At 48.3% G+C, this 21,833-nt stretch overlaps 7 protein-coding genes across 7 annotated transcripts; 2 read left to right on the forward strand and 5 right to left on the reverse strand.

Annotated features, from left to right (window-relative positions):
- Positions 1-827: 827 nt before the first annotated feature.
- On the forward strand, positions 828-3,617 carry GGI43DRAFT_430582 (pepsin-like aspartic protease; the record flags this gene model as incomplete). Its single annotated transcript, XM_083209272.1, has 3 exons — positions 828-1,668; positions 1,722-1,993; positions 2,053-3,617. Exons 1-3 carry the CDS (start codon positions 1,511-1,513, stop codon positions 3,615-3,617), a joined length of 1,995 nt encoding a protein of 664 aa, XP_083056482.1. The 5' UTR covers positions 828-1,510.
- Positions 3,618-4,164: 547 nt separating this feature from the next.
- On the reverse strand, positions 4,165-5,932 carry GGI43DRAFT_415785 (putative aryl-alcohol dehydrogenase). Its single transcript, XM_083207191.1, has one exon. The coding sequence runs from the start codon at positions 5,738-5,740 to the stop codon at positions 4,430-4,432; it is 1,311 nt and encodes a 436-aa protein (XP_083056483.1). The 5' UTR covers positions 5,741-5,932; the 3' UTR covers positions 4,165-4,429.
- A 160-nt stretch (positions 5,933-6,092) lies between these two features.
- On the reverse strand, positions 6,093-7,262 carry GGI43DRAFT_219114 (killer toxin). The gene is made up of 2 exons (XM_083200320.1): positions 6,982-7,262; positions 6,093-6,910 (listed from the first exon to the last, which is right to left on the reverse strand). The coding sequence occupies exon 2, from the start codon at positions 6,901-6,903 to the stop codon at positions 6,445-6,447; it is 459 nt and encodes a 152-aa protein (XP_083056484.1). The 5' UTR covers positions 6,904-6,910; positions 6,982-7,262; the 3' UTR covers positions 6,093-6,444.
- Positions 7,263-8,751: 1,489 nt separating this feature from the next.
- GGI43DRAFT_415789 (uncharacterized protein) lies at positions 8,752-10,390 on the reverse strand. Its single transcript, XM_083207192.1, has 3 exons — positions 10,119-10,390; positions 9,929-10,057; positions 8,752-9,847 (listed from the first exon to the last, which is right to left on the reverse strand). Exons 1-3 carry the CDS (start codon positions 10,290-10,292, stop codon positions 9,191-9,193), a joined length of 960 nt encoding a protein of 319 aa, XP_083056485.1. The 5' UTR covers positions 10,293-10,390; the 3' UTR covers positions 8,752-9,190.
- Positions 10,391-12,645: 2,255 nt separating this feature from the next.
- On the reverse strand, positions 12,646-16,072 carry GGI43DRAFT_415796 (uncharacterized protein). Its single transcript, XM_083207193.1, has 2 exons — positions 15,351-16,072; positions 12,646-15,053 (listed from the first exon to the last, which is right to left on the reverse strand). The coding sequence occupies exons 1-2, from the start codon at positions 15,507-15,509 to the stop codon at positions 13,074-13,076; spliced, it is 2,139 nt and encodes a 712-aa protein (XP_083056486.1). The 5' UTR covers positions 15,510-16,072; the 3' UTR covers positions 12,646-13,073.
- A 1,635-nt stretch (positions 16,073-17,707) lies between these two features.
- GGI43DRAFT_387609 (FAD-dependent oxidoreductase) lies at positions 17,708-19,422 on the forward strand (the record flags this gene model as incomplete). The annotated part of the gene is made up of 2 exons (XM_083203956.1): positions 17,708-17,939; positions 18,005-19,422. The coding sequence occupies 2 exons, from the start codon at positions 17,708-17,710 to the stop codon at positions 19,420-19,422; spliced, it is 1,650 nt and encodes a 549-aa protein (XP_083056487.1).
- A 535-nt stretch (positions 19,423-19,957) lies between these two features.
- Positions 19,958-21,772, reverse strand: GGI43DRAFT_415798 (acetolactate decarboxylase). The gene has a single exon (XM_083207194.1). It carries the CDS (start codon positions 21,026-21,028, stop codon positions 20,306-20,308), a length of 723 nt encoding a protein of 240 aa, XP_083056488.1. The 5' UTR covers positions 21,029-21,772; the 3' UTR covers positions 19,958-20,305.
- Positions 21,773-21,833: the final 61 nt, after the last annotated feature.

The following is a 21,833-nucleotide window of genomic DNA, read 5'->3' on the forward strand; positions in this document are numbered from 1 at the left end:
CTAGCTCTATCGCTACGACTACGGCTACTAGCTACATGTAAACTGGGCGAGACTCACAAAACCAAGCAGAGATCTTTAGCCTTTGCGCTTAGACAACATGCCCCTCTGGCAAGACCGAGTTCATGCGATGCGAGTTACTGTACGTGTGTACCTGAAATAGTCTCGCTTTGATAATCCGGGAGTAAGCTTGGCCAGCCTGTAAGGCTCTCTACTAGCCGATGCCAGCACACACGTAAGGAGAAAACTTTCAAACACAGTCACAACTCATGTCTTCACTAGGGGCGATCAGAGCGGTGGTTGGAGACATCGGCTACAAAAACGCCCAAGTCTCGCTGGATAGTGGTGCGGCCTATCTTCAAGTGCTTACGCTCTAGTGTTAGCACCATCTCCAGAGAGCTCCACGATATGGGGGCTGAGCCAACCATGAACCAAACAGCACGCCACAAGCGCTCAGCCTTACAACGGCGCAGGATCTGTCAAACGGCTCAAGCGCGGATGCAATTAGCTAACGCGGCGGTGTTGCTTAAGAGAGAAAAGTCGGAACAGGCGCCACCGCTGCTTCTGGACGTAATTTTACGCCGGCGGCTGAGGCGATCCAATACCCCTGGCTATTGATTAGTGGCCTGCTCACATGCCATTCGTCTATGCAGAGCAGCTTACCACCATTTCATTGAAGCTATTCACCTACGATTCGTAAGACCACTATTAATACTAGTTGTACGTGGCGTTATACCGTCGGCTGGTACGGGCCGTCATTCTGAATCCAGTAAACATTTTGCCTCTCAGGGCTTGCTCGGTAGCAGCGTAAGTCAGTGAGCTGGAGGAGGGAGCTCTGCCCATCATAAACAGAGATTTCGATTAGTTATCGTGTCTCATCGGCTAACTTTCCAAGGGTTTCCCATCCCATTGGGACGGCCATGAGCCGTTGTTCTTCAGTGGGTCGCCGCGCATTAGGAGCGGGTTCTGCTCGACAAAATTCCTCATCAACTTGGGATAGTTTGCATTAGCTCTACGGCGAGAACAGTATGCGGCCCTATTGTCAACGTCGGAAGACGCCTACGGAATTCGATAGTGCTTGTGGTTCATTTCGCACCTAACCGACGTGCATCACATAGCTTCGCACGGGATGAAGTGGATTGCTACTATCCTAAAATCTGACTCCTAGGTGGATGCTCATCAAATCAAATAGCCGTAGTACTTAGTGACGAGGACTCTTGAAACCCGTGCACGATTGTGTGTGGACAAAGACACAACCCATGTCTTCTCATTTTTTTTTTTCTCTCTCTCTTTCGTAATAATACTATCTTCGATTGTTGCCAAGAGACAACCTTTCCCTCGTATTGACTCAGTTAGTTGGCTGAAAGAGCGTCTAGACTAGTCAGGTCAACTGCATGAGAGACACCCTATACACATTGCTCCACTCAGTAGAGCAGGGTCTTTGGGGGTTACAACACTACATGATCTCGCATTAGGATGTGGACTTCTTGAAACATACAAACTTCTTTAGAAGATGCGTGCGCGGTTGCGTCATCTGCTGCCATGGGCAATGTTGATGCCGAATGCAGTGCTCGCTTCGGCGTTTGATCTCGCGTTAATGAACAAACGAGCCACAGATACAGCGGCATCTTCTCTACCATCTCCCATATCCGTGTCACCGAGCCAGGTGTTGTAAGTACAGTTCCCAATTCATTGAAGCCGCAAAGAAGCTCACGTGCCTTTAGTGAGGGTGTTGATGGCCCTTGGTCATCGTTTGAGTTGCGTGTGGGAACTCCAGCGCAGAACGTTCGCATATTACCTGGCACTTCATCAACTCAAACTCTAGTGGTACTGCCAGAGGGTTGCCAGATCATCAAGGTTACCGACTGCGCCAATAGCAGAGGAGAACTATTTAACACGACGGCTTCCTCGACTTGGAAGGAAATTGGTTTATTCAACCTAGGCTTTGAGGACGGCCTGGGCTTTACAGATAATGGTGAATTTGGATATGACACTGGTATGGCAAATTCCTGGTTTATTATCATTTGTAATGCTCATATTAACGCCAAACTTTAGTCGGACTCGGGTATCTTGGCAGTGGTGGCCCTGTTGTCAACCATTCAGTCATTGCTGGCATCGCAGGCACGGAATTTTATCTGGGAGTGCTTGCGTTGAATCCACGACCTACTAATTTTACAAATCAAAATGATCCACAACAGAGTTTCATGCAGCTTCTCAAGAATGAGTCGGCGATTCCCAGTCTATCATACAGCTATAACGCAGGAGCACCATACCGGTTGAACAAGGCATTGGGCAGCTTGATCTTGGGTGGCTATGATACATCTGCATATCAGGATACGAATTCTTCGTATAAATTTTTCAGCGATCAGTCGCGTGATTTATCGGTTGGTATCAAATCCATCTCTACGAATGCAAGCGCGGATAATACGGTACTTCAGTCTGATCTGATATCCATGTTTATCGACTCTTCTGTGGCCGAGATCTACCTTCCTCTGGACGCCTGCCAGGCTTTTGAGAAAGCTTTCGGTCTGACTTACAACACCACGCTGGAAATGTACCTGGTTAGCGACTCATTGCACAGCAAGCTCATTGCCAAAAATCCAGCTGTCACTTTTGAAGTAACAACCCCAATTACGGGCGGCTCGTCCTTTAACATTACCTTTCCCTACGCTAGCTTTGACCTAGAGGCAAACCCTCCACTTGTTAAGCAGGCATCTCGATACTTTCCTCTTAAGAGAGCAGCCAACGACACTCAATATGTTCTAGGACGAACATTTCTGCAAGAAGCGTACTTGATTGTGGATTATGAACGAGGAAACTTTTCGGTTCATCCTCGCGTATGGAACGCCAGCGCCGAATCGAATATAGTCACCATATTACCGCCAGGCGTCAAAGAGAGTGAACCCAATCAGAGCCCTAGCAAAAGTAGTAGTCTCGGTGGAGGTGCTATTGCGGGCATTGTTATCGGTGTTTGTATCTTTATAGCTGCTGCGGCCGCTGCTGTCTTGCGATTCATGGTGCTTCCTCGCCGCAAGAAGGCGGCGGCAGCCCAAAGTTCTCAGGCCGATTCAGCAACAGCAATGATGCTAGGAAGCGTGGACGCAGCCTCACCCGAAACATCTAGACCTCTTCCAGCAGAGACCCTTGGAGAGACCTTACGAGAGCTTGAAGGGGACGAAACAACACCGAAGCCAACACCAGAGGTTGAAGGCACCACTCCGTCAAAGACTCCTATGAGTGAACTAGAATCGGCCAACACCCCGCCGCCAGCAGAGCTAGCTACTCCGGCGCCATTGGCAGAGTTATTGTCCAATGAAATTTTCGAGATGCCTGGAAGCGACGTTCCAGAGCTCCAAGGAAGCCGAGTAGCAGCTCCATTGATACTTACGGATTCCGACTCAAGCGAGTTTAGTTTTGTGGCTGAGCCGGAGTTATTAGGCTCAAATCAGCCCACAGGGGAAGACGGACCGCATGACGATATAGTAGAGCAGAAAGAAGATGCTGATACAGCACAGGAGGATACCCCAGTTAAGAAGAGTGACGAAGCTAAAGACGAAGGAGAGAATGAGAAACCACCTCAGAAGGATACAGAGGGAGATGAGGGAGTACATAAGCCATAATTTTTAATAGGAAACAGTAGCATATATACCACAATAGACATATCTATCAGTATTGTTCACTTGCGGGCAATTTCATCACTCTTTATAGATAGAAGTATATGCCTTAGCAACTACCATAAGAAGCATTGACTGAATAGAGCTAGGAACGTGGATTTAAACGGCGACCTAGATTTGACATTTCCACCCAAGTGGGTAACAGGATCAAGACCATCTTCACAAGATGCATGCTAGCCAGATCGTTGGAACTGCCGAAATGGCACGCATATATGGATCTAAAGGAAGCAGCCAGCCCACTAGGAAGATCCCGAGAGCACAAGCTGCAGGAAAACCATATTATATGGCCCCCCCTTGGTTGTGGGCATCTTGGCAAGGATATTGGAGGGCGGATACGAGGGTCTTACCATGGGAGAAAGAAGCCTAGCTGTGTCTATTTTTGGTATCAACTACTGCTTACCAGACCAGATTTGTGGTTGCAACGTGGGCTTTGTGCCCTTTTCCTTTTTGTCCGATCAGAGTGGCACACATGGGATGGATACGTATATGCAGGTAACAAGTCAAGTTCATTTATTTAATGCTGTGTACCTAAAGGCCGTAGCATGGAGCGTATAGATATGTACATGCATCTATCTATGCTCTTAGAACGATAATCGAATAAAACATGTCTCCCCCTTATACACTGTGGAGGAGCTTGGCTGAAAACTTGAGAACGCAAAGCTGTTGAATGGCCACAGAGCATTTTTTGCACACTGTGTAGATATAAATCCTCCCACACGATGCAGTTAGCATCGTCAAACTGAACAAATTTACCCGCCTTATATGGTGCTCTTAGGATTTCCAGCGTTAGGGAAGCTGTAATGCGCCGTCCGAGTAAGTCGGGGAGAATGCCCTGTAATATTAGGATCGGGACCCAAGAAGGCCGTAGGGAATCCCAGGTCAAACGACTGTACGCCCTCGAGGAACTTTATTTGATCATCTGTGAGTTTAATCTTCAAGGCCTGGATATTATCCATGAGATGTTCAACTTTCCTTCCGCCAACGATTGGAATAACATTTCCTGCCTTGTGTAATACATATGCTAGGGCAATAGCGGTGATGGATGTGATGCCGTGTTCTGACGCCACTTTGACGAGCGCCTCGCTGATCTTTGCTTCTTCAGCACTCTGCTCTGGAAGTGATACAAGGCTGCGTAGCGTTTCGCCATTCTTCCTGCGTTCTTCTATGGCCTCCTTTGTCTGGAACTTTCCTCCGCCAAGAACGTCCCAGGGCGCAAGAGCCATACCAAAGTGCCGTGCCATGGGGATAATGTCCCGCTCAAAGTCTCGCAGCATAATGTTCCATCGGCCTTGGTAGATGCTAAAAGGTGTCTTGCCGTGGTCAACTGCGTATGTGTTGGCTGCACTGACTATCCATGCAGGCATATCTGAAGCTCCCAAGTAGAGGACTTTGCCTTGCTCGACCATGATGTGCAGAGAGTCCATGAGCTCCTTGATGGAAGTTGTGCTGTCCCACCAGTGGATGTACAGGATATCGATGTAGTCAGTTTGGAGCTTCTTTAGGGAGTCCCTTACGCTCACATGGAGACTCTTGCGGTGGTTACCCTGGAAGTTTTGAGCCTTTCCTTTTCCCAGCTCGTGGCTTCGGTAGTCTGAAGTGAATTTGGTAGCAATAACAAGCTGGTCTCGAATGCCCTTCTTGGCCGCCCACTCTCCGATCCATGTCTCGGACTGCTCGTTTTGATAGTTGTTGGCGGTGTCGATGAAGTTGCCACCTGCTTCCCAAAATGCGTCTAGCAGCTTAAAGGAGCTCTCCTTGTCCATGGATCCCATCAGGTCAGACCAGCTGTCGCCAATGGACATGGCACCAAGAGCCAATGGCGAGACACGAATGCCAGCAGTCGGAGCCAGGATACGGTGCCGACCAAGCTCGGTCTTGGGCTCCGGCGCAAACGAGAAGAGAGTCGCGGCCATTTTCGCGTGCTGTGGGAAGTTTTGCTGCGGGATGTTTCTCTGTGTTGATAGGTGTACGATTCTACTTTTGCTTGTGTTGACTGTGACTTTGGAGAAGATTGAGTTTCTAAATGAAGCTGTTGCTCGATTCATTACTATAGTAACTACATGAATCATTACCCCTCCCCTCCGCCTTTATATATCTCTCATTGCGTCTTCCAAGAGGACCAACACGAAACCAATACATTTTTATCTCCGAGCCATTTTTAACGCAACTCTTCAATAAAAAGTCGGACATAGTCCGGATATAGTGTGTTGATCGACCACAATGAAACTGCCGTGCTTCAGCTCACGGCGATGTGACTCCAAATCGGTGATAAATACAGATCACAGACATTCCATGGATGTTGCACTGAGGGGTTGGCTGGTGAGGGGAGCTCTGATACGCTGCAATACGCCCCAATACTGTAATTGGCTATTGGTGGGGGCCATGGAAAAAATCACGACGTGTATTTGGATCAATCAATCTTGTCTCCGGGTGAAAGCTCCGATAAGGCCGGTGGCTTGAGGGTTAAATGCTTGCTAAATTCTTGCTAAGCTCCAAAACAACAGGATAAATAAAAAAAGGTACAGAGAACTGAATCGCTAGATTACAAATTGGACTTGTCAACTTTGTTGCGCCAAACGCCTTTTTTTCTTTCCATCTACCAAAAAACATGAAGATCTGCGATGGAGGGTTTGGCATCATGGCGTTCCCCAACACGAAAATCGGATGCACACATTGCCGCGCGAAACGAAATAAATTGGCGTATATCTGAATTGACCCGCAAATCGCTATTCGCTATCCGACCACTCCATCGATATTACTGAGCAATCATAATTTAGGAGGGGACTGCGCAAGGCTTGCCGAGCTCGCAGTTGTCCGGCAGGCTGTCCACCATGTTGAAAGAGAGCTCTCCGTGGTTGGAGTCGTTGTCGCCCGTGCTGTATTGGATGGGAATAGAGCCGCAGATTCCACAGCCATAGCTGACCAGCTCGGTGTAGAGCGTCTTGAGGGTGGCGCCGTTGACGCTGCCGTCCAAGTTTTGGATGTAGGCGCAGTACGTGCCCTTGAAGGAGCCCTTGAAGTTGACTGAGTGGACCTCGATGCAGCCGACGTCGTCGCCGTTGTCGTATATCCGCTTGTCAAAGACGTTGTCGAAGATGGTCTGGAACTGGGTCAGGCGTCCGCCGCTCATGTACGAGATTCCGCAGAGAGTGTCGCCGAGGCAGTTGATTCCCAGGCCGGCGGCGCTTTGAGCGGTCGCAGCCGCGAGGGCGATGAAACTGTTGAAACGCATTGGAGAGCTGGACTTTGTGTGTGTATGTGGTTAATTATCACGCCTGGGCTAATCGTAGAGGGCGGCGACACAACATACAGGAGTATTTCAAGATACAGACGAGATAGACAGACACTGAGGGCCAGACGTCGATAAAAGGGATATGCAAAGCGAGGAATTTGAAGCTAATGTAATAAGAGATCTAATCGACTATTATACGAGGTCCTCTACAAGCTCCCGCCCAACAGTGGAGTCTTCGAATAGCCATGCGAACAACGAGGGAGGCCAAGCATTGGGTCGTCGAGACCTAATCTCTGCTCCCGGGAGGCTGAGCTCAGCACTAAGCCATCGTGCAAACGGCCTTCCACTGGCCGCCTTAGCCGAAACATTCACAATGCTGCAGACGCCATCTCGTATGGGGTACAGCGCCCAAGCGTTCTATTGGGCGCTGTTTTGTCATGCTGGACTCGTGGATGCTAAAAACAGTCATCCTGCCTAGCGTTCACGACTAAACAAACGCCTGGGTAATGCCATGCAGGTACGGTTTGCCCAGCCACAATCTGCAAAGCAGCCTCGAGTCTTCAGCGGGAAAAAGGCCTCCCGGGCAGCGCCTCAGTTACCAAATTCCTCCGACAAGCTAGCAAACAGCATGACCGGGGTGGGGAGTATATGAATACGGCGGCCCGTACGATTTCGCAGCCTGCAGAGACCAAGTCCGGTCACCTCACCCACCGAATCAGGTGCAGATGCCCGCGCAGGATTCAATGTCCAGAGAAGACTGTTAGCGCACTCCCACGACGCATCCTTTGCCATGTTAGCTCGCTTTGGCAAAAAGTCGACAGCACTTGGAGTAGAAGCGCCGCCAACAGCACGTGTAGGGATTGGTCAGGAGATTAAGGCCTTCCAGTTAGTCAGAACCCAGTTGCTGTTGGTGTCGGCTACTGCTGTAGCCGAACCAGCAACGTTATTTTTAAAGCACTGGCGGCGAGGCTAAATTTAGAACCTGTGAATAAGGCGGCGTCGCATAAATTACCAACATTTCCCCATTTGTACATATTGTTAGGTCATTGTTGTTGTATTATGGGGCGCCCAACGCTGGAGAGCCTCTGTTCAGAGTTAAAATAGATAGGCAGTTACAGTATGTACAGTATACACTGAAGATATTTCAAAGTGAGGCGGGTCTTTTCGTTATTGAAATTAGCAATAAAGAGATATACAGTACTAACAGCCAAATTTGAATCCTTTTGTGGTACCCCATTTTCTAAGAGTGAGGTTTTACTGCCCGTGCACTAATCGGGGCTGCCAAGCACACGCTGCTTTGATGGGACCGAAAGCATGGATATTTTTAACGCCATGCGCAATATCCATAGTGAGCATCTAACAAAATGAATTCTGAAGAGCTCAAGTTAGTATATTAAACTGCAAAGTTAACTCTTTTTTTTTCCCCTTGGTGCCAAAGCAACCAGATCCAAATTTTGGGAGACACCACCGTTACGTATGTTACGTATACTTGTATGCTTTGCGTCGAAGCAGTGGAAAGCCGGCTGATAACGTTGATTACCTTTTGATATGCTGCTGGAGCTACCTGAGCCTGAGCCTGGTTAAAGGCAAGCGTGGCAGTTAAGAAAATAAAAGGCTTAAACCGCATAATAGCGGGATTTACTAGGTAAATTATTTAGAAATAATTTAAGTAAAAGGTGATGCTTTGGTGCTGAACTCGGTGCTCCTGATTGATGATTGAGGATTGATTTTTGAAGATATGCAATACATCTTTCCTGATTTATATAGATATTTTACAGCTATAGATATTACTATTGATACCTCTCACACCTACCCACTACTATCTCAGCTCTGGTCGTAATAATCTCCCTTTAATTGCCGTAAGCTGCTGGAATAGCTGTACAGAGGACCTGCATCTGATTCAACAACCAAAACATTCTGACATAAGTCTGGTTTTTTCTTCTGAAGGGATGAATAAGAATTGTGATGATGTAACACACTCCGGGTAATACAGTTAGCATGTTACACAACACTAGGGACCAGCCAACTGGAACATGCGTAATACAAGACAAAATGAATTGTCATAAAGAGAGAGACTTGAATCTAGTAGATTTTCCCCTCCATTTGTATCTGTTAGGTGATCATATTTTATTATGGCATGCCCGACACAGGGGATCCTAGGCTAGAATCGGAACAGATAGGGAGTCACACGCTGAGATATTTCAAAGTTGATGGTCTTTCTTTTGTTCAAATAGACTACAAGAGATGTTCTAATAGCTAATGTCTCGTTTCTTTAAAATTTGAAGCTTTACTGGCCTTCGAAGGGGACTGCGGGGGCTACGACGGGAGTTCCAATCAGGCCACTAGCAGAAATTTCGGTAGGCTTGCTAGGGGAGCCTGCAATAGGACTGCTGACAGAGGTGCCAACCATACCAGGAAGCGGAGCATGATGAGGCTGGGCGGTAGTATTAAGCGGCTGGGCGATGGTGTTAAGTGGCTCGTTTGTAGCATTAGATGGATCGTTTGTTGCATCAAGTGGCTGAGTGATAGTATTAAGCGGCTCGTTTGTAGTATTAAGCAGTTGGGTGATAGCATCCAGCGGCTCGTTTGTGGCATTAAGCAGCTGAGTGATAGTATTAAGCGGCTCGTTGGTAGCATTAAGCGGCTGGGTGATAATATCTAGCGGCTCGTTTGTGGCATTAAGTGGCTGGATGGTAGGAGTATTCGGTGGATGGATGGTAAAAGCGCTAACTGCTTCACGCAGAGTCTTGTCGAGGTCTTTCAACTCATCTCTCGCCTTAGCTGCACAAGTCGGGACCAAAGCAATGACTCCCTCTGAGAGGTTGTTAAGTTTAGTCCCTAGTAAACCCAGGAGGGTACCGATGGTCTCAGTCAGGGTCGTAGCATCCAAAAAGATCTTTTTGCTGGCGAGAGTCTTGAAGAAATCTTGGTGTGATTTGGCGAGCTGTGGAGTGTGTACAGGATTAGATGTGATTTTGAATATAATTTACTATAAAATTGAAATTTATAGGTAGATGTGACTTACGCCGTCGAGGGACTCGCAAATGTCTGATTGATCGTGTTCGGGGAATGTAGGAGGAGTAGAAGTGCTTTGGAGCACTCTAACATCGTCGGTAACAGCAGTGACAATCTGGCGGAGATCGTCTGTTATTTTCTAAATAGATCAAATTAGCAAATCAGTATATACTTCATAAAGTCGTTAGATTTTAAAATACCAGAGCAGACCCAAGGATATTGTTAGAGTTAATGTCTTTAGCAATGTCCCAAGCAGTGGTAGAAAAATTAGTCAAGTTGTGGATGGCATCGACCACATCTTTGGCCGTGAGGGCTGCCTGAGCCTGTGTAAAGGGGAGTGCGGTGGCCAAGATGATGAGAGGCTTGAACTGCATGATGGCGGTTTGTTTCTGAGTTGTTTAGGGGATTGATTAAAGTGTAAGAAGATGATGATGGATGCTTTTGTGTGAACCCAGTCCTGCTGATTGTCCCGTTGTTTGATAACTGACTCTTGAGAGAAAGCGGTCGCATCTCCAACTTATATACTTTTTAAAAACTATGGATGCCAATATTTGTAAATGCCATGCCTACCTGCTGTGGCTGTCAGTTCTGGCTGTAGTCGCCAAACGGCCCCCTTGGATTACGACAAAATTGCCTTTCAAGGACCCAAGCCCATTCCAATCTAAAGATAATGAATAACCTGCTCGTTTCAAAAGTACGAGGACGTATTCAGCATGACGCCATAGGAACGAAGCCAAGTTTCAAGGGGGATGAGACCATGTCTAGCATGTGGGAGCAGTCAACAGTCAGCAAGCTACAAAATGGTTTTACAAACCCTTAATGGCAGTGTACTTTAATTTGACCAGCTACATGATATATGGTGACTAAGTAACTCATATTTTGTATTGTTAGTTTGAGAGACCCTATATACCTATTCTTTACACTTGTAAAAAAGACCTCTATTCTAAAACTAGTAGGTATTTCTCTTTATTCAAATTAGCTATAAAGAGGTACTAATAGCTAACAGCTAGATTGGATTCTCCGGTAATGCTTCATCTCTCAAAATGGAAAACTTCATCGGCCTTCAATACGACCACCAACAAGGCTACCAACTATACGGGGAAGCGCAGTATTATGCGGCACGTCAAGCGGCAAGCTTTTTTGGCTATTATACCTATATTATTTTCAAAATTTTCCAAATCTTCTTTCAGGTCATTTGCACACTTCGGTACAAGACCAATGACTCCCTTCACCAACTTGTCAACTCCAGTATTTGCGGAGGCCACAATATTATATCTGGACTCCAGACGAAGTATGTATTTAATAAAGTCCCAATGAAGGAGGAGTGCAGCGAGGAGTTCGTTGTATTTTTTTTATAGACTGTATGCGGGATTACACACAATGTATAAGGTAACTAGTAAAACAATTGTTTGGGATTTACCTTGCGGATATATTGACAACTTTCAAGATGCTTTTTAATGGAAAACTTTGGATTATCCTTAAGCTTTTCAATCCCCTCAGCTGCACGGTTAGTTATAGTGTCAAGGTTAAACGTCACTCTCCAATAGCTAAAGTTAATACATTTAAGAAAGAAGTTATCGCAGTCAGGTTTATATGGTCTGTTCATACCTCGGCATAATGCAGCCAATCATCCTGTTTCGGTAACCATTTAACTGAACTCAAGGATTCAGTAGAATAATACCGATGCTGTCAAAGTAATACGCCAGATCGGAGGGTGATAGAGCTGCCTAGGTCTAGTTTAAGGCGAGGATAGTGAAGAAGATAAGTGGCTTAAAATGCATGATTGCGGTTTTGTTATCAACTGCTTGACAGTGTACTGTAAATAGAAAATAATATTGTATGTCGGAACTAGCTGCTAATTGGCAACTGACGTTTGAGAAAAGGCAATTGCATCTTCAACTTATAAACCTATTCAAGGCGGTAGTTGTCACCATTTATAAATGCTCTATTTCATACGTACCCGCTCTGATCGTCAGCTCTGGTTGTGGTCACTGAATTGCCTCCCTTCTGTTACGTGAGGTGCCTCCCTTGGATTACGTGAAATGACTTTCGGGACTGGAGCCTCATTCCAAGCCAGTGAGAATTTAAGTTTCATGAGAATTGACTGACTCGTGCAAAGGCCAGTGCGGTGGTGCCGCAAAGCAAGCCGACTGGGCAATTCGACCAGCAGGGTTAATTACCCCTGGAACATGATTGACTCATCCTCGTGGGACGTACCTGCGTTGGATCGACCAGCGCAAAGATTCTGACATAAGTCTGTTCACTATTATTACTAAGAGATGAGGGAGAATTGCTTTGTGGATGTGCGTGGTTGCCTTCATCTACTCAGATGAGTAAAAATATAGTCCGAGGACCGCGGCTAGTGTGTCATGGCGGAGATGTTTAGCCTTGTTCGAGGTCATTTTTAAGACGCATATAAGACACTATACGAAGTAGATCTTCCTAATATGTGTTGGACTTGAAGATCCTGGGAGCAGCCATCAAGGTAGAGTGTGATGACGCATATTAGCAATCGCCTTGTCAGGTAGCCTAACTATATAACCCTTCATTCTGTTCATAATCTATACAAATTCGTAAATAGAAGAGAAGATATGAACCTCTCTGTATTCACAATCATATGTTACCGTGACTGCCTATTTTGACGATGGAAGCGTCCTAATACTCTGGCTACGTGGCTCAATTTACCAAATAGAAAATCTCATATCGCTTCTTTGTGGTATTGTGCTTCCAAATGTAATAAATTAATACACATCTATTGTGGTTATATATGTGGTGTCATTATACTACGTCTAATAAAACAAACAAGGTAGTGTGTCTCCAATCTATATCAACGAGGGTGATGTGTAGCCTCATACGGCCCGGGTATCGTCCAGATCCCAACTTTATACCAGTATCCATTTCTGCCGATTCGCTCAAAAACTAGGGGAAACGCCAACAGAAAGAACGTCCATGTATGCAGAAAAACAAAAGAAAATATCAAGCGGATTCGAACCAGCCAGCTTTCTTGGTGCTTGAATGATGCAAATGCCCAGATATCATCCTACTAACGACTCACACAATTCTCAAAGCATGTAAAACAATATTATAGTGAGCCATGCCTTGACTCAAAACGTATGGAACAATATTATAGTAAGCCGTGTCTTTTCGATTCAATCTTATGCAGCGTCTCGTAAGCTCTCTGATAGTGCACTGCGGTTGGTGGTCCCAGCCGTTGGTCTGGCTGCAGCACTTCTCCGCTGCTGTGCTATCCACTGCTCAAATCCCGGAACTGCGCCAGGTTGATTGATGCCCGGTGCCCTCTTGGGTACTTTGGGTGCTTCTTTCACTGGCTTGGGTTGGCCGTCACTCGGCCCAGCTACTCCTCCCCATGGACGCCATCCAACCCATTTTCCAAGGCTGCCAGCACCGATCCGCGATGCTTGCAAGGATGACGAAGCTGATGTGTCTGATGTAGGAGTAGAGCCTCGCTTTATTTGTTGGAAGCCGGCAAAGTGATCACGCAGGGCGGCATCGCTGCGCTTCGAATAACTGGTGGACATGGTTGGCTGAGCAAAAACCCCGGTGACAACAGCGTCAGCGCCACCTTGGAGAGGGGGGCGCAGGCTCATTTGACTCGGTCGTATCTGAAGTGTGTGAATGTCAAGGCCGCCCGACAGCGACATGATAGATTCATGAGACGCAATGCGGCGCAGTCTTGAGCCACGTTCTGGTGCTGGTTCAATAGTTGTATCTATCGACTGGTTCGTGTCATCATCTGCCACCGATGTGTCTTTGGATGCCTCAGAGTTGGTTAAATCAGCAGATATACTGGCGGGTAAGTCTTCGTCCTCCTCATGAATGACCCCACTGCTAAACCGGTAAGGATTTTGCGCCTGGGTCCCGGCCATGCCCGGCTCTATGTCGATGATTGAAAGGGATTGGAAGCTGGAGGATGACGCCGCTGAGGGTCGTTTTCTGTGCGACGCGCGCCAGGTAGGAGACATGGGGTCGTAGCTTGTTGTAGGCGACATGAGAGAATCTGTTTCAGTGCCGCTGTGGTCGAAAATCCCAGGCGAAGTTGGGACCGATGATGACATTTCGGACGGTGTGGAGAAGTCGTGCCAGGCTGAGGACCTGGCAGTGATGGGAGTTGTGTCGCCGCCAGCATTGGAGAGAACTGGGGCAATGGGAGATGAGATCAGGCGGCGCTGAGCCCATGGGCCTGGCGAGGATGATCTACTTGAAATTGTAGCCGGAGGCGTGAAAATGCCGGGCAATAGGCCCTGGCGCTTCTTCTTGGGCTTCCGGACATCTTGCTTGGCAGCAACATGGTAGTGGTGGTGAATATGAAACTCTGGCGGCGCTTTTGAGTTTTCAAACAAAGAAGGCTCTAATTCCGCCTTGAGAGTCGAGGCAGGGCTAGAGTCATCGGCAAGAGGCTGGTGAAACACGAGCTGCTCTCTCAGCGACTGAATCTCGTCATTAGAGCTGATGAGCATTTCCCTAAGCTCAGCAATACCCAATTGGAGGTTCGCATTGTCCTGCAGCAGGTCCCGAACAAAGTGGCCGACAATTTTGCTGCCCTGCCGGGGATCGGTGATTGATTTGGAGGCCGCAGCGCCCTTGAGTCGCACGGCGGCGGCATCAAGGTGCTTCTCCACTTCACGCTGCCGGTCGACCTTTTCCATCATCTCTTCGTGGCGCTGGCGCTCCAGGATGGCCTCCCTCTCCATGCGCTCGAGCTGATCTTGCATATCGAGGATGCCCCGCTGCGCCTCTTTAAACCGCTGCGCGTGAGAGCGAGCTTCCTCCTTAGAAGCTCGAAGCTCTCCAGTGAGTTTGTCTTGTTCCTCTTCAAGAATTTTGAGGTGCTGGTCGGCCTCGGTGGCTCGTGCTGCTGCATTTTCGAGGCGGCGAATGGCCTGTTGTGAGGAGAGGAGGCTGGCTTCCAAGATTTTGATCTTGGCATCAGAGTCGAGGACGGTGATGTTGAGTAACTCGAGCTGCTCGAGCAGCTGGTTGTTCTCCTCGCTCTTGGCCGCATTGTTCGCTTCCAGCTCCTGTTTGTCAGTCTGCAGGCGTTCTATGCGAGAGTTGAGCCGTAGTCTGTCCCGTTCTGCGTCGGCCATGTAGGCTTCGTGCCTGGCGAGTAGCGCCTGCAGGGCAAATGTCAGTGGAGATTCCGTCTGCTTGGTGTAGCATAACATGGCTGTTGGTGTTGAAGATCATGTTGGAAAAGGCACAAGATGTTGCATACACAACTGGGGTATTTTCTCGCGGCTTGCCACTGAGTTCACGGGCCGGAATGCACTTTGCGCGCAAAGAGGCACAGGGTCCAAGATGTGTCTTGCGACGAAGTGCGCGAACAATGAGATGGGATGAAAGGAATGCACAGGACTGGATGAAAAACGAGCAAAGCGCGGCCTGCAGGCACGCACACCACACACACATACCTTGCCTAACTGGGCAGCTGTATGCACATCCTTCTCAACAGCTTCGAGAATCGAGCAGTTCTTCTTGAGGTGGACGCAGTCTGGACTGCCGCAGCAGCACTGCAGCGGCGATGAGGCCGATGAGGCCGCCTCGGGCTGGGGCAGGTCGAGCCTCTCCATGGCGCTTTCAGGACGGTGGGCGAGGTGTGAATCGTGAGTTAGTAGTAGATATTGGTGGCCGTTGTCTCGCGCGTCGCTTTGCCGAGACTTCGAGACGAGAGCAATGCTGCAGCGACAAACATGATCCTTGGCGGTTGCGCGGAGAGCCGGTGCGGAAAAAGAGGCTAGTAGGTGAAGACTAAGGATAAGGACGGCGGAGGAGAAATGCGCTCAACATCGAACAGGTGGGTAGCGGTAATAATAGGAATAGGTGGTAGCAATAGAAATAAAATAAAAAAAACGAACAAGCGAAAAGACAGATAAGATTCAGCCAGCCTTGTTCAAAAGGAGGTTTGACTCAGGCTGGAAGTGCTGCGCAGGAGCTGCACAGGAGCTGTACAAGAGTGGGAACGGTAGGTGCAGAAGCGGTGATGAAATGCAGGCGGGTCCAGCCGTTTGCCTGACGAGATTAACGGCGCGAACAAGTCGAGCGTTGCAGGATGAAAGGATTGGCTGTGATTTGCGCAGCTGACGATGAGGTGAGGTAGGCCTTCCGCTCGCAGCCACCGCGCATCTCGAGTCGCCGGTACGCGTCGCTGGACAGGCGAGACTCGGCGCTGCTAGTATTGAGTACGTGCAAGTACAGCACAGCTGGCTTGGCGCTCCTGGTTCGGTTCCTGGATGCGACTCTAGTGAGCACCCTCCTGCATTAGGCTGCCAGGGCCTGGGTTGAGTGTCTTATTAGACCCTATCGAGACGCTCGCCCGGATGCAGAGGGCCCGCTGGCTTGCATGTGCGTGCACAGACATTCCGCCATCTTTTTTTTTTTTTTTCAGCTGTGTATTTGCAGCCTCGTTCGTAAAAGGTTCACAGTAAATGAAGATGAACAGGTCCAGTTACTAAACGGTCAGCTGCCTCTTGGCTGGCGAGCCGAGTACAAGAACAGGCCGTTTATAGTTTTGTGCTATGAAACTTGGCGTGTTATGCAACGCACCGCTAAGCCTTGTTTCTCACGTGGCATAGTCATCAAGCACGATCCATATTGCGATGACGCTTTGCGGCGGTGTACAGAACCAGCAGCAGACATGACATGGGGCCTGCCAGCACATCGAACCCGCCGGATGGAGCAAATGTTTGTTTGCCAAGCTAGGGTCGGCGGACCGGGAACTACGCATTCATTCTGACATGAGGGTACGAGGCGTGGCGATGGCGGCGGAAACCAGCGGGCGAGGCCGCGAGGAACTAGGCGCGTTGGTGAGAGCGTTCATGCCGACCATCACATGCACTTGGATCAGGATTCTCAGGAACGAGGCTCGGACAGTGAAAAGAAGTGAGAGAGTGAAGTCCACATACGAAGTAAATATTTACATGTATGATGTCTTTGTTGCCACAGGTGCTCCCGGGCGCTAGCGATAGTGCACCAAAGCAGCTTGTCTCGCACACTGGATACCCCTGATTCCTAAACTGGGATCCGGCACCTGTCAAAGAAGAGCTTGTATAGGTATATACTGTACAATATACGAACATAAAGCAAGGTATAGTAGTTGGTATTAATTATTCTACCCAGCCGCCAGATTATGCATTGCTGCGTAATCATTCAAAGTTTCCCCTCCCCTCTGTAGGGTAGCACGCAGTCTGCTTACTCGCCCGGCAAATCGCAACACTGCCCGCGTTCTCAACTCCGCAGACACCCAGTCGGCACCTAGTGCTCCCAAGGTACTGTACCTAAGATGTAGTAGCCATGGCGTCATCCACCCACGATAACCAATCATTGTGTCCATGTTGCAAAGCAGTCGCTCCAAAACAAGCTCGACATCTCGCCTCTAGCATCTGGTGGTTGTTTTATCTACAGTACAACTAGTCCGTAGTAGCATCAAATGCTTCCTAATTACTTGCATGATCCCAACCCGGGCTTATCAACCAATCTCCGGTCTCTAGCCTCCAAGCTCCAGCTCTAGAGCTCTAGCTGCCTGCCATGAGCTCCATTGTTTAGATCTTACCCATTCAAGTTGAAGCTTGCCCGCAACAGTCTCTCCGAATCTCACACCATCTCGCGTCATCAATCTCTCCGGCAGAGCTCAGCTTCTATAATCATCTCCCAAGCCATGCCGATTTTACCCCGCAACCCCCACCTCTGTCGTTTACTTCAACCAAGCCACCGTCTCTTGTCTTCTGCCTCATTATTGCCATCTCGACATTTTTCATTTACTGTTCGCGTCATGGCTCAAGAATACAAGCTCAAGGGCGTGACTTCGCTGTCACTCAAGCCCGGCCAGAAGCAGGAGGTCGAGGTTGAAGGCATTCAGGATGCCAAGGTCCTCCTTGTAGGCCTGCAAACTGGTGGAAAGGCAGAAGTGCAGGCTATTGGTGCCAAATGCACCCATTACGGCGCTCCTTTGGCCAAGGGTGTCTTAACCACCACGGGCCGTCTGACTTGTCCCTGGCATGGAGGTAAATCTCACAATCTCGCCATATTCTCTACCTATAAAACAGCTTGCTAACATTGATTCCATTAGCTTGCTTCAATGCCAAGACTGGTGATGTCGAAGATGCCCCTGCTTTGGACTCGCTTCCAGTCTTTCCTCTCACCGAGCGTGATGGAGGATTCTACATTACTGGAGAGGAAGCCGCTATCAAAGGGTCTCGAAGGAAGCCCAACTTCCAGTGCAGCGTCTCAAGTGATTCCCAGGAGAGGGTTGTTGTCGTCGGCGGTGGTTCTGGCGCACTTGGCGTTGTTGAGGGACTGCGTGAGAAGGGATACACTGGCCATCTCACCATCATCTCAAAGGAGGGCTACCTTCCCATTGACAGGCCTAAGCTGAGCAAAGCGCTAATCACAGATTCATCCAAGATTGCATGGCGCGACAAGAGCTGGTTCGACAGTGGCTCAGTTGAGTGGGTTGACGGTGAAGTCAATGGCATCGACTTTTCTAGCCGACAAGTGACAACTGCTAGCGGTAGCAAGCTTCCCTACACTAAGCTGGTTCTCGCAACTGGAGGAACTCCCAGAGAACTCCCTCTGCAAGGCTTCAAGGTTCTCGGCAACATCTTCACTCTCCGCACTGTTCACGATACCAAAAAGATTGTAGATGCCATTGGAGACAAGGGCAAGAAGATTGTCATCATCGGCTCATCGTTTATTGGCATGGAAATTGCTAACGCGACAGGCGGCGACAACTCGGTGACTGTTGTGGGCATGGAAAAGGTACCTCTCGAGCGTGTTCTTGGCGAGCAGGTCGGTGCTGGCATCCAGAAGGCTCTGGAAGGCAAGGGCATCAAGTTTTACCTGAGCGCTGGCGTCGACAGGGCTGAGCCTTCAACCTCGGACCCATCCAAGGTTGGTGCGGTCTATCTCAAGGATGGTACCAAACTTGACGCAGACCTTGTCATCTTGGGAGTGGGAGTGTCTCCCGAGACCACGTACTTAAGGGGCAACACGGCTGTTCAACTGGAAAAAGATGGATCAGTCCAAACTGATGCCAACTTTGCTGTCAAGGGACTGACAGATGTTTACGCTGTTGGAGACATTGCAACTTATCCGTACCATGGTCCGGGAGGCAACGGAGGATTGGTCCGAATTGAGCACTGGAACGTTGCTCAGAATGCCGGCCGTGCTGTCGCCACGCATATTGTGAATCCATCTGCAAGCACCACACACTTCATCCCCGTCTTCTGGTCTGCTCTGGGGGCTCAACTGCGGTACAGCGGCAATACCATTGCCTCAGGATGGGACGACGTGGTCGTGGATGGAGATGTGGCTGCAGGAAAGTTTATTGCATACTATACCAAGGGCGAAACCGTTGTGGCAGTTGCCTCGCAAGGCCGCGACCCCAACGTGATGCAAGTGTCTTCGCTCTTGAGACTTGGAAGGGCACCGACCAAGAGTCAGCTGAAGAGCGGTGTAGACATCTTTAGCATTGACATATCGGCATAATTGGGTGATGCGCCGCATGTACTTTGTATAGCATTGATCAATGACATTGTAAGATTCGTAAATTTGAGCTCAGCTCATGTCTATTCACCGTTGATTTTTTATAGGAACGTGATTATATGCGAATAACCTTGCCAAACTATCAGGCATACTTGGTTATGCAATACTCTATCTTTGCACACTTCGGATGTTGTGAATGAGAAGTCGCGAATTTGAGTGATGTTGTATTGAGGTTTATTGCGACTAATTTCATGTTTGTTCGCATCGACCAAATTAAAATTAGAGTGAGATGCAGTGATTAGGGAAATAGGTATCTTGAATAAACAAACTTAACTGGTATTTGGTGACTGAAAGGGCTCAGCTCCGGGCCTGTGCTATTACGGATTTAGCAACCGTTGGACGATTGCCCCAACACCACAATGGTCTGCATCTCGCATAGTGGTTAACGATTGGGGGAGAAGCTGCCTACATCAGTACACTATTTTCTTTCTTCATGGTGCTTTTTTGGCAGACGACTTATAACGATGCAGACATAATCTGAAATATTTACCGTTACAATTCATTTTTATCGTCTAAAATAGGTTAATCTACCCAACAACATAAATTATAAAACATTAAACGTGATGGCAATAACAGCGACCACTCGCAACAATGAGAACTCGCTGAGGCCGCAACTTTGCGATCGCGGTGAAACCAAGAGATGTCATGCATGCAGCCCCGAAAACCACTCGCCATCACGAAGCCACGGGTAAGCTCCGAGACATATGCATCCTTCCGTCATTATTCCGCTGTCAAATCACCCCTAAACTCATGCTTGAATCCTACAAATGTGCCTAAATTGGCATTGTCGCCGGTGTCCATACTTGGACAGTAGTAAAAGCGTCGCTCAACCCTCCACGACTTTGATCCGATCGCTATCAAGTTTGAGAGAAACTTCTTTGTAGTCTTCATCTTCTGGGAACTCTAGATGGACTTTTCTTTGGACTGATGCAGAGAGCTTAACTGGCGAGCCCTCCAAAGTCGTAACCTCCAACACATGTCCGCCACGGTCTCTCTCCTCGGAAATAAAGTGAAGGTGATCGCCCGCTACACCGACTCCCTGTAGAAACTCTGGTGACCTGAATCCAATGAGACTTCCGCGGACATTGGTGAACTCGTAAGTGGTTTGGCGCTTGTGCAGCTCTCTGATGTTTTCGTGCCGGCAAAATTGACCTCCAGCAGTGCGTACCGCAACACACTTGAAAACTCCGTCTACGCGAAATGCAACAAAATGGTTTTGGGTCTTGGGAAGGAGATTGGACAGGGCATCTGAGAAGCCCTGCTTGTTCTTGAATTCGACCTCGGCGGCGGTGGTGGCTTGAAAGCGTGTGAGCTGTGCAAAGGGAGCAATCTCTGAGCTCTCAGATTTGTCAACTTTGATGATTGACCCATCAGCCTTCATTTGATAGAATTCGCCATCAAGGGCAATCATCTCGCCGTCCATTCGTCGAAATGTTCCGAGGCCGTGATCGCCGTGAGAGACGAGTTCTTTGTATGGGAGGCCATATTCTCCGAGACCCTCCATGAGGGCCGAGAGGACGGAGTACTGGTAGATCTCGTTGTATGCCATGATTGGAATATCTTTTTGCCTTTGCTGGAGGTTAGATGAAGACGATAGAACGACGTATTAGACGAAGGATCCGACCGGCAGTTGCTCCTTTTATCGGAAGCCAGCCATTGCCGCACTAGCATATAACTCGGAGCCAATTATGGAACCAAGTCATACATGTAAGCTCAGATGGCCCAGTTATAAGAGCGCGCCACTTTGGTAGCTTTGGCGGTGACATTTTGTAGACGAGATTCCCACAGTGGTGGAGTCTTGAACTTTATGCCTATACATTTGTAGCGACTATAAGCAATGCGAGTTGGCTTAAATTCCTAATCCAGGCAAATAAATTAATTGATGCATCATGAAATGGGCTATCGAGGTATTAGTGAGTAGCCGTTAATATGTCACGTTCCCCAAGGCTCCGGTACTTATAAGCACTAGCAGTAGATCGATCTGCAGTGGAGCCAAAGCCCCCTCAAGCTTTGAGCTCTGACAGCTAAAATTGTAGTTTTCGTACGATTATGATGACGTTAGTCAGTCGCCAATGACTTACCTAGAATGGTATGCAAAGGACGAAAATTCCCGAGTTGAGAAAAGTTCCGAAACTGGATCGAAAATTTATGGGAATGAGCGATAGGAGAACAGAGCTAAGTTATAAGAAGCGAGGACATGAATCAGAAGAGGTAACTACAGGGGATTATGATGCGACTGAGTACATACATGTAAGCAGCAGAGCAGGGAGGACGCTAGGAGCGCATAATCTGCAGGGAAAAATAATCAGAAATCCTAGAGTCGTAAGCATACAATTCTGCGATTACGCATACTG

Source organism: Trichoderma evansii (assembly GCF_050947405.1).
Source record: "Trichoderma evansii strain SZMC 28006 chromosome Unknown GGI43scaffold_26, whole genome shotgun sequence".
Taxonomy (NCBI): domain Eukaryota; kingdom Fungi; phylum Ascomycota; class Sordariomycetes; order Hypocreales; family Hypocreaceae; genus Trichoderma; species Trichoderma evansii.